The 10,080-nt window shown below is 36.5% G+C and overlaps 3 protein-coding genes across 3 annotated transcripts; 2 read left to right on the forward strand and 1 right to left on the reverse strand.

Moving 5' to 3' along the window:
• Positions 1–908: 908 nt before the first annotated feature.
• Positions 909–2,290, forward strand: LOC114733722 (non-legume hemoglobin-like). Its single transcript, XM_028921217.1, has 4 exons — positions 909–1,111; positions 1,210–1,324; positions 1,488–1,604; positions 2,058–2,290. The coding sequence occupies exons 1-4, from the start codon at positions 999–1,001 to the stop codon at positions 2,193–2,195; spliced, it is 483 nt and encodes a 160-aa protein (XP_028777050.1). The 5' UTR covers positions 909–998; the 3' UTR covers positions 2,196–2,290.
• Positions 2,291–3,418: 1,128 nt separating this feature from the next.
• On the reverse strand, positions 3,419–5,511 carry LOC114733720 (uncharacterized). The gene has a single exon (XM_028921215.1). The coding sequence runs from the start codon at positions 4,435–4,437 to the stop codon at positions 3,667–3,669; it is 771 nt and encodes a 256-aa protein (XP_028777048.1). The 5' UTR covers positions 4,438–5,511; the 3' UTR covers positions 3,419–3,666.
• A 2,681-nt stretch (positions 5,512–8,192) lies between these two features.
• On the forward strand, positions 8,193–9,792 carry LOC114733723 (mitochondrial import receptor subunit TOM6 homolog). The gene is made up of 2 exons (XM_028921218.1): positions 8,193–8,440; positions 9,595–9,792. The coding sequence occupies exon 1, from the start codon at positions 8,262–8,264 to the stop codon at positions 8,424–8,426; it is 165 nt and encodes a 54-aa protein (XP_028777051.1). The 5' UTR covers positions 8,193–8,261; the 3' UTR covers positions 8,427–8,440; positions 9,595–9,792.
• The last annotated feature ends 288 nt before the right edge of the window (positions 9,793–10,080 follow it).

Genomic DNA, 10,080 nt, shown 5'->3' on the forward strand with positions numbered 1-10,080 from the left:
GTCATATCAAAAAAAAAAGTAAGGTGAGGATAAAATAATGGGTCACGTGAGAGTACATTTTTTGTTTGAGAATTACAACAAAATAAAAAAAATTATCAGTAAATCTTAATAATAAGTGAGTAGTGAGTAGTTATTTAATATCTTGAAACTTGCTATTATAGATTATTATGTTGTTATTAAAAAATTTTAATAATTACGTTTTTAATTGAGACTCAGCAAATCTCTCTTATTTCTTGGCGTGCAATCAAATGACCAAATGGATCGTCCAATGAAAAAGACAGAAAAACCAAGCCGTGAGTTCATGGCTCGCGCAAGCGACAGTCAATGACTTGTGTGATGACCAAAGACAGACGGTCCCATCCTGGTGTCAGCTCCTTGTTTCCAAATCCACCTCTTCTACTATAAATCTATTATTTAAATTTTTAGGGAAATTATCAGAAAAACGCCCTAGAAATATTAAGATGACGAATCAGTAACTCCAATTCTAATAATTTCAAATTGGTCCACGTATATTCAATCTCATTGGCGGCCTAACACTGAAACTCTAGCACCAACAGTTGGGATTTTCGACGTGCTGAGATGGTAGCTGTTTCTTTGATCAAAATAAGTAAGGAGCAATGTAGTAAAAAGGCAACATTTTAATACATTGGACGTTATTGAAATTATAATTCCTGAATTGTGATTTAGATATTTTGAGGGTTATTTTATGTGATTTTCCTTTATTTTTACCGATCGCCACGTCTCTTCCCTACTGGAACGTTAGTGTCCAAAGCATCTGATGGACTGATATCCCGTTCCTGAGCGTTTGGTAAGTTCCAATTAATTGAGCGCCCACCATGAAGCATCACAGTCCAACATGAGGACAATGGCTCGCCATTCCCCTCAAGGGACGCTTTCTTCTTCCTTAAATCTCACCGCAACTGCCCCGCCTACCCCCACAGCCCACGATTTCTCAAGTTCGTCTGCTCCCATTGCGAAATCCTTCGATTGCTGAGAAGATGAGCCCCCCGGAGGGAATATGTTTCACCCAAGAGCAAGAAGATCTCGTGGTTAAGTCATGGGACGTAATGAAGAAGAATTCTGCAGAGCTGGCTCTTCAATTTTTCTTGAAGTAGGAATCTCCTTTACGGAATCTTCTTTTTTTTTATTTTAACTTTATCTTTTGCTGCCTTCTTAATCACGATTTATGCGTTTTTTGTTTAAACTTAGAATATTTGAGATTGCCCCGTCGGCTCAGAACTTGTTCTCCTTCTTGAGAGATTCTAAAGTTCCTTTGGAGCAAAACCCGAAGCTTAAGCCTCATGCTGTGAATGTCTTTGTCATGGTAAGCTTACTCCGTTTTTCTTTTTCAACCCTCCATTAACCTCATCGTTTTACTAAGTGAATGAAAGTACGACGATATTAAACCATTTATAGTTAACCCATCATTGCTTTAGCACCATTCATATTTTACACCTGGTAATTTTTTCCTGGATCTTTAATTGCAGACGTGTGAATCAGCAGTTCAACTGCGGAAGGCTGGTAAAGTCACAGTAAGAGAATCAAACTTGAAAAGATTAGGCGCTGTTCATTTCAAAAGCGGTGTGGTGGATGAGCATTTTGAGGTATTTGACTTGATCATTTGCTGATCAGAAAAGTTGACATCGTTAGTGTTGAAGATTTTTAAATGATTGCTATTTTGTCAAGTAATTTGAGGTGTTTGATTTGAGATTTTGCTGCATAAGTGAGACCTTCAACAGATAGTAGCAGATGTATCTTTGGGATCCCATTCTACTTTCAATTTCAAAGTGCATTACTGGTGAGACAGTTAAATATAAGGGAAAACCATTCTGGAATTAGTAAAGAAATTTATAGATAGATCTAATTTACAGAAAATTGATAACTTAACCATTTATAGACATAAACATATAAAACTCACTTCTAACATGCTTGCATCTCTATTGATAATGGAAGTAGACTATATTTACCTAAGAATATACTCAAGTGTCAAAATATATCTGACTAGTGAGTTCTTTTCTGCAAGATCGATGTGTAATCTAATTTTCCCTTTCATGAAGGTTGTAAGGTTTGCACTTCTGGAAACCATAAAGGAAGCAGTGCAAGAAATGTGGTCACCAGACATGAAGAATGCATGGGGAGTAGCTTATGATCAGCTAGCTGCCGCCATCAAAGCCGAAATGAAAGCTTCCTCTTAGACTATCTCTACAACTTCCGCAGTCCTTTCCTCTCGAGTTCATAAAGTTTGATAGGGTGTCAGTCCAGGGTTTCTGCTTTTATGTTAGTGAGCTGGTGCTTTGGTGATTGTGTTCAAAAAATTCTGTTGTATGAATATGCATTATATTGCTATCTTCACCAGGTTTGACAGCATATCAGTATATTAGCTTTGAACTACTGTTGAAGATAATAAAGATTTAATTTCTGTTTGTGATGGCTTTCTCTATATTTACTGTTCTATTGATAATACTTACAAATTTGAAGACAAGAATAGTTTGTTCCTAATCCCAATTCTAGGGCAAAATTTGGCTCTGAAAACAAATTGAGCGGACCCTTGTTGGGTGAAGTTTATATAGACAGATAAAATTGGTCCATCCATCTCCTTGAAGGACATTAAAACTCTGTTGTCCTACTCTTCCACTCTTCAACATGTTCCTTCTCAGAAACTTAATGAGTATCTTGGACCCAAGCTTGAAAGGCCTGGATGAGTAAGGAGATTGATGTTCAGTGCACACAAGTGGTAAAGAGATTTAAATTCTACGGTTAAAATTGGTGAGGTTAATACATGTGTCAGTCTAATATGTTCAAAACTTGAAAAGATGTCAAACCTCAGTATCAAAATTATTATATGCTAACAAAATTTACTTCTTTAAACGTAGAAGTTAGTTGAAGGGATTATTTGTTATCAATATAAGATTAATTTAATCTATCTCTAGATTTATTTTTTTTCCCTAAATTGTTCCTATTTTAATATAAAACTTGAGGCGGTGCAAAAAAGTAATCTGTATTTTGAAATAGAACGTGTCCTATTTTAATGGGTTGCTTGAATTGGAGTAACTTTCCATCCAAGTAAGCAATGTGCACTTGCGGTACCCAAAGGGTTTCCTCCTTGTCTTGTGAATTGAGAAGATGCACAACTACCCACACACTTATTGTGGGTTTGTCATCAAATGGGCATTGAGGTGGCCAAGGGAAACAGAGGAGAATGAAAAATCTCAAAGTGAAAACAAAAAACTATACTAACCAAACTGTTCCCATCCCATGATCCAGAAACCTCAAAAGAAATGTGTTATAACAGTGGTGAACCGATTCAGTTGTTATAATACACACACATTGATAGCTTTTATCTAAGAAAATGCAATGCGTAGAAAGATTTTGAGGGCCAATTCAGTGCCTGGGGTTTGGGACATTGATAATCATATTGTTATCCAAGGAACACTGGAATTATATTTAAGAAGACCTTAAATTTCATACCGTACCCAGACAAGTCCTATACACCATAATTCTGTAACTACAGAGTCCCAGGTTCAAACGACATTTACCAACAAAAGCGCCACACAGAAATGTAACTCGTCATATAAAGATAAATTTTGACCGTTACGTTATTTGTGTAAGTGTGTACACACACAGAGAGACACACCGGAACAGAGCCGTTGGATGGGTGTTAGTCCATCAAGCACGTGATATCAAGGACCCCACAATCCCACCAATGAGGACCGTTGGATCTCCCAACACTGCCGATACAACGAACTGAACGGCCATCCCCGCCATCTCACAACACTTCCTCACCTTCCCTTTGCTTTTGCTGCTGCTACTATGGCTGCTCTGAAGCGTGTTCTTCAAGCTAGGAACCTCATTCTCCAATCTGTAACTTCCTTTCTTGCTTTCCATATAAATCTCAGGCCAACTCTCCACCACCATCTCCCTCACACAAGCCACATGTAGATTGTAGCTCTTGCACTTTGATCTGTAGCTCCAGCTTCGTCCCTTCTTCCCACATCGGTGACACGCCGAGCTCACCTTCTGATACAGATACAGCTTCACTTCGCCATCGTCAAGAACCATTGGAAGCTTCGCGCAGCATGGATGGAGATCGAATCCACACGATGGGCAGTGATAGACGAACCCTGATATGCCCTTCTCGCACGCGTTGCAGAATCGAGGTATGTCGCCTGGTGGACGAGAGAGGAATTGAAACGAACATTTTGGGTAGAATGGATGGTAGATCGAAGGTGAAGGTAACGCACAGTGCATGTGGAGATCGTAGTCGCAAATGGAGCATTTGTAGCGCGAGCCTATCCCTACTTCCTTGCAGCCATCGCATTTGAATGGGAATTGTGAGTATTCGAAACTCAGCATGTGTTGAGGATGACCGAAATGGGATATCTCACTGTTCTTCATGGTCGTGTCTATGTATTTCTGAGGTTTCTTTGAGGAATACATTGCGAAGCTAATGGATGATATGAAGGGTTTGATCTGGATATTTTTTGCTCGATGGGTAGTTAGGGATGGTTTTGAAGGCTAGAAAGTTGTGATTTGAAGTTGGGAACATTGGCTTATAATTGAAGCAACTGGAAAGCGCTTGTTCCACCAGGAATGGAGGTGAATTCTAAATAGATTTCATGGGATAGGGAATCCCTGTGTTATCAAGAAGCAAGTAGGCAAAGCATAAGGTATATTAGGCCTTGTCCCACGAAGGAATATATACCAATTTTTACTTTTCATGGTCTTCTTAAGATTTGTTAACCGGCAACCTATTACACAAGTTTTTGATTTGCATTGCTATTAAGAAATGACTAGTGTGCAGATCATTTAAGGGATAGTTTCTTCATTTTAAAGAAGCAATTCAAAGTTAAAGTCGATGTGCAGTAATAACACGTAGGCAGTCTCTGTTCTTAATTAAACTTTTGAAAGGAAAAGGAAATAAGGGAATAAATCCCTTCTCTAAACAGTAGTTCTCTAAACTTTTGTCTTTAGGATAGAAATTCTTGTCTTCTTGATGATCACATCCATTTGCATCTTCATCAAGGATATGCCTATTACCGATAAGCATATGTTAGGAAATGATTCTTGCATGCCCTAAATATCTTCTAATATTTATAGCATCAAGTTATCAATTCTATAAAGAATGCGACCGAAGTTGCTTGATGGGGCTACCATTACTGTTCAAGTTCTGGTTGTCCTGATTTTTTGGTATCATTTTGTAAGGAATTATTTGTGAATCCATTGCTAATTGCTTGAATAACGTACCTTTAACTAAACCAAAAACTAACGGATCAGTCCAGATATGTACAAGCTGATTCAACCACCATCTGAGCATGACAGAAAGCAGAAAAGAAGAGGTTGCATAATGGTTACTAGGTTTAATACAAGGGGATGGATGATTCATGGTGGGCGAGGTCAGGTGAATGATTGAGGAGAATCAATGCCCTTGTGGCCTTGTGTCAGTGCTCAACAGTATCTCCTGTCTGAAGAACTGAAAGATCAGGAGAATCAAGCAACCCAAAGGAACCTATAATTAAGGTCCAGGCACTACTTTTTTTTTTCCAACTTCTTTTCTTTATTCTGTTCTTAACTTTTTTTTTTTTTTGACCGTTTCCCATTTTGTTTCTTTTGGTAGAGAAACAGAAACGTCAAGAATCTTCCTGTTTATACAAGTCATGTGTATGGATATTTCCTTCCCAGTCTTCTGCAGGAATTGTACTTGCAAGATCAAGAGACTGAAGTGAAAAGCTGTTCTCTGCTCTCTTTTTTTTTTCGAAACTGAATGAAATTATTTCTTCCCACTTCCTTTTAGCCTTCCAACTGCAGTTCAACATCAATTATTTCAGTTTTTCATGCACACAATTTGTTAGGGGTAGGGGTAATCAAGGAACTGATAGAAAAATTACTCGAACCATAATGTAATGTAGAAAGCCACATCAATTTTCACGGCATATAAAAACCAAGAATCGGATGGGCTAGATTTGTCAGAGTGATGAGCTCACATAAAAGATAGGCCGTCCGTGGTTTAAGCTATAGAATTTTCTGCGTCTCTTTTTCTTCTTTGTCATTCAGTTGGAAGTATGAAGAGTGGGGATTGGATAGGAAGGAACATTTTTTTTTTTTAATTTTGGTTATTCTTATAAAAGGAATTCCATCAAAGCTAAAAAGGCACAAACATGTAGTAACGGAGTGAAATAGGAATCTCGTTGGTGGTGTTTCATTCAGATTATTCTGGAACAGGAAAAAGAAAAGTAAAGAAGAGAGGAAAAAGAAGCAAAAATACCAATAAGTTTATCTTTTAACAGTGCTGAAAAATCATAAATCCACCATATTTGCTGTTCTGCTTTTATTATTATTGTACCAGATACGTCAACTTCAGCAATTGTTATTGAGAAATGATTTGAGAATAGTGCTGTAGCGGTGGCGGAAACTTCACACAATGATTGGACAGTTTCACAAACTAAGCAATCCTTCCATTCTAGTTCTAGGTTATCATGAAGCAATCATATGCTGCCTATGCTTCTGGAATGGTTTTGTGCCTACCAGTACCCTTTTGTAACCTCATTCTTTTGAATGTAGGGGGAAAAAAAAAAGGAAAAAAAATGTCAGTTTCCATTAAAAAAGAAAAAAGCTTTTGTGCCCTTTTTTCTGGCCCTTGATTGGTAATTCAATTTGATGTGTCCCTCTCCCTCTAAACTTCTATAACTCAATTTGATGTATCCGTCACCCTTTGATTAACTTTATCTTTTAGGCCCTAAATTTGTCCGATACCATCAAATGCAAGCATTAGGTTAAGAAATCTATTGAAAAATTTGTTTCTCATTTATTCTAATAGCAAATAGTTTATCTTTTGGGGATATTACATTAACTTCCCTAGGGGAACTGACAGCTTCTGTTTTATTTTTATTCTTTTTTTTTTTTGTTGCCAGCTGAAGAACTGACAACTTTCATCGTCCCTTCTTTAGTACAAATATTAGATAGTTATAGTTTTTATAATATGTTTTTCCTTGATAAATATATAATTTATAAATTCTTTTAAGATTCTAATTACGCAACATTAATTTACAGAGCATAATGGTTGTGCCAATGGTTTAAAACAATGACCCAAAGAAAAATAATAAAATGATGATATTTTACTTTTAGAGGTGATAGTGTCATACGAAGTTTTTTTCTATGTCCTCCTTTTGAAAGCATTTGTGTACAAGGCATTGTTGGTATTAAATATAAGCAATTTTTTTAAAAATAGATTTAGGGTATGTTTGGATTGGTACTAGGCAAAACTGACTTCTAACCTAACTGACTTTTGTAACTGAAGTTAGAGTAAAAGTTAATTAGGATATGCTTCGATAAGTGTTTTTAAAAAGTCAGTTGAAAAAGTTAAAAATTATTTGGATGATTAATAGAAAAGTTAGTTTAGTTGTAAAATGACTGAAAAGGACATGGACTTAATTGAATAATAATGTTTGAAATTTTATGTTTTTATGTGATAATAGTTTAAAAAAATACATAAAATTATTATTATAAAATATAAATAGTTTATTTGTGAAATTATAAAATAAAAATATTTTTTACGAAGAAAAATTTGAAAAAACATTGTAGATAATTAATTAAATATATATAATGAACAAACATGAATATAAATTAAAATTCATTTGATCTGAATAAAAGCTCATTATGCTAACAAAGGAGATGAGGCAGAGGAGAAAATATGAAGATAAATCTGGGATGCTCATTTTTAATGATCATCATTTGAAATTGCAGTTTAAAAAGTCAGATTTTTCTTCGTTAAGTCCAACTGAGGTGAAAGCCAGAAGTTGGTTGGAAAAGTTAACCCAGTCAGACAATGTTTTTGGTTCAACTCAGTTTGCAACCTCAGTTTCACCATTTTGAAGATACTTTTGCTGTTGAAAACGGCAATCCAAACATGCACTTAAACTTTAGTTTACTATCTTATGAGGAATTAGTCTTTTTTGCTAAACCCAAGTGGATAATGTCATATAACTTGCAGACACCAAGCCTTTAGCAGGCTACTCAGGTCCAACAAGGATTTTTGGGAAACAAAAACCGCAACCAAAGGCTACGTTGGGAAGGGAGGCAATCGGGCTCATGCTTAGATTGGGCCTGTACTTGATGGCTCATGACTTGGAAAAAGATTTTGGGCCCCATGTGCAGTGTTTCAAAAGGGGCATTCACCAGCGGAAGAACGCTAGAATCCCTACCTAGGGTTTAAGCATTCTGATTCTGCTTCTGCCAGAAACCGACACCTCTTCGTCGAAGAAACCATGTTTCCAGGAATGTTTTTGCGTAAGCCAGACAAGGCTGCAGCGCTGAAGCAACTGAAATCTCATGTCGCCATGTTCGGTGCTTGGGTCGTTGTAATTCGAGTCACCCCTTACGTCCTCCACTATCTCGTCGGAGAGAAGGATGAGCTCAAGCTTGAACTCTAGATTCTGATCCCCAGGTAACGAAGCAAATTTAGTTGGACCTAGTGATTGTAAATTTTCAAAGTTTAATGAATCTGTTTCGAGTTGACATTCGTCGTGTAACACCTCTTTCTTTCTGCATCACGATTTGGTAATTCATGGACTGGTCAATTGCTTTCTTTGCTTTCTTTCTTTTTTTAAAAAGAAAAAACAGACTTTGCTTTGTTTTATTCATGCCCTGGATCTTGCTGCATTCGATCTATGCTAAAGAATTAAAATCAAATTGAATTAAATTCAAGGTTCATCTGATATAATTAGATTAATTGGGATCACGGACAACTAATTAATGCATTTAGTAAATCTTAGTTGAAGAATGTAATTTATCCACCTTTTTTGTCGTCATTTTATGATATGGCGGATTCCAGTTTACATGCTTGGAAGAAAACTGAACCAGAAAGTAGGAATCAAAAACCAAAACGGAGAAGAAAATTCTGGCTTTTGTCAGGACTGCTCGAGCTCTCAAGCGAGCCTTCCCACCTTAATCCTTTCCCCTCTAACAAGCTCCATACCGATAAAAACACCCAAACAGCATTATACCACATATTCAATCTGATAATAATTTTTGTCCCATTGTTATCTTTTGGCGAACTGTTCAGTAATAACAGCAGGGATAGTATTGAAAACTGTTGATGGGATCTTGAGTTTGCAGTAAGGAAGAAGAGCATCCCTTTAGACTGGGTTTACATGATTGCTTTTACACAAGTCTACTTATGACTTGCACAGTTAATTTGGTCATGCTTAGGTTAGGAGAGATAGTATGTACATTTGGGAGCTTGGAGTGGGTGGTGAGCTGAGTTTGGACTGTCTCAATTCGTGGAGGGAGGAGAATGTGTCACTTTGAATAAATTCTAAGATCACCTGAAAAATAGACGGAATAAGTTTTGGAAATTTGATCATGGTGATTGGTTTTCCTTTCACAACTTGAGACAATCCAACCCTGGTATGCCAGTGCCTACGTCATAGGTCTTACTAATTAGTGGCTTGATTAGTTTCAGAACTATGTTATTTCGTGTTTTTTTTTTTTTGCTTGCATATTTATTGATCTCGTTTGGTATATTTGAGCATGTTTCTTCTTGCTTCTGAGAAATGAGAAACATGGAATGATTTGTGTAACTTTACTCTGTTTCAATAGGTTCTCAGTTGGCCTTGCGAAGAAGGACGGACTTGGGTCGTGGAAGTAATTTTTGGGATTGAGCCATCATATGTTATGAGTTGAATTATGTATATTTTCATTTATTAAGGTGGCCAGCCGCGTAATGGGGCTATTTGACAATTTAATGTAGTGAATCTGGTTATTCTGTGATAAGTCGTGAAGAAGAGTTTCTTCATACATCTGCTGTCTGTTCCTTTTGCCGCAATTCATTTTTATCCCCTAGAAGGCATGCGATATTTCTAGTCACTCAAATACCATGCGAAATGGACTAAAATAGAATAAAAATGAGTGGCCGGAATTTTTTTTTTAAAATCTTTTTAATAAAAACAGTAGTAGAGGGAGACAATTATGTAATAAGATACTCCTCCAGTCCTAATTATAGAAATTACTTGAGGCAAAATAGATAAATATTAAAAACAAAATAAATGTGAGTGTTATATTTAAAATCAAATTAAAAGTCAAAGA

The sequence above is a fragment of the Neltuma alba genome, unplaced genomic scaffold (genome assembly GCF_004799145.2).
Source record: "Neltuma alba isolate B1F8T4 unplaced genomic scaffold, ASM479914v2 tig00013030_pilon, whole genome shotgun sequence".
NCBI lineage: Eukaryota > Viridiplantae > Streptophyta > Magnoliopsida > Fabales > Fabaceae > Neltuma > Neltuma alba.

Excerpts from the sequence above, each read along its gene's own strand:
- LOC114733720 (XM_028921215.1), bottom strand. The coding sequence starts at position 4,437 with ATGTATTCCTCAAAGAAACCTCAGAAATACATAGACACGACCATGAAG.
- LOC114733722 (XM_028921217.1), top strand. The coding sequence starts at position 999 with ATGAGCCCCCCGGAGGGAATATGTTTCACCCAAGAGCAAGAAGATCTC. Across the intron at positions 1,112-1,209 it reads GCTCTTCAATTTTTCTTGAA|AATATTTGAGATTGCCCCGT; the intron begins GTAGGAATCTCC and ends GTTTAAACTTAG. Across the intron at positions 1,605-2,057 it reads TGGTGGATGAGCATTTTGAG|GTTGTAAGGTTTGCACTTCT; the intron begins GTATTTGACTTG and ends CCTTTCATGAAG.
- LOC114733723 (XM_028921218.1), top strand. The coding sequence starts at position 8,262 with ATGTTTCCAGGAATGTTTTTGCGTAAGCCAGACAAGGCTGCAGCGCTG.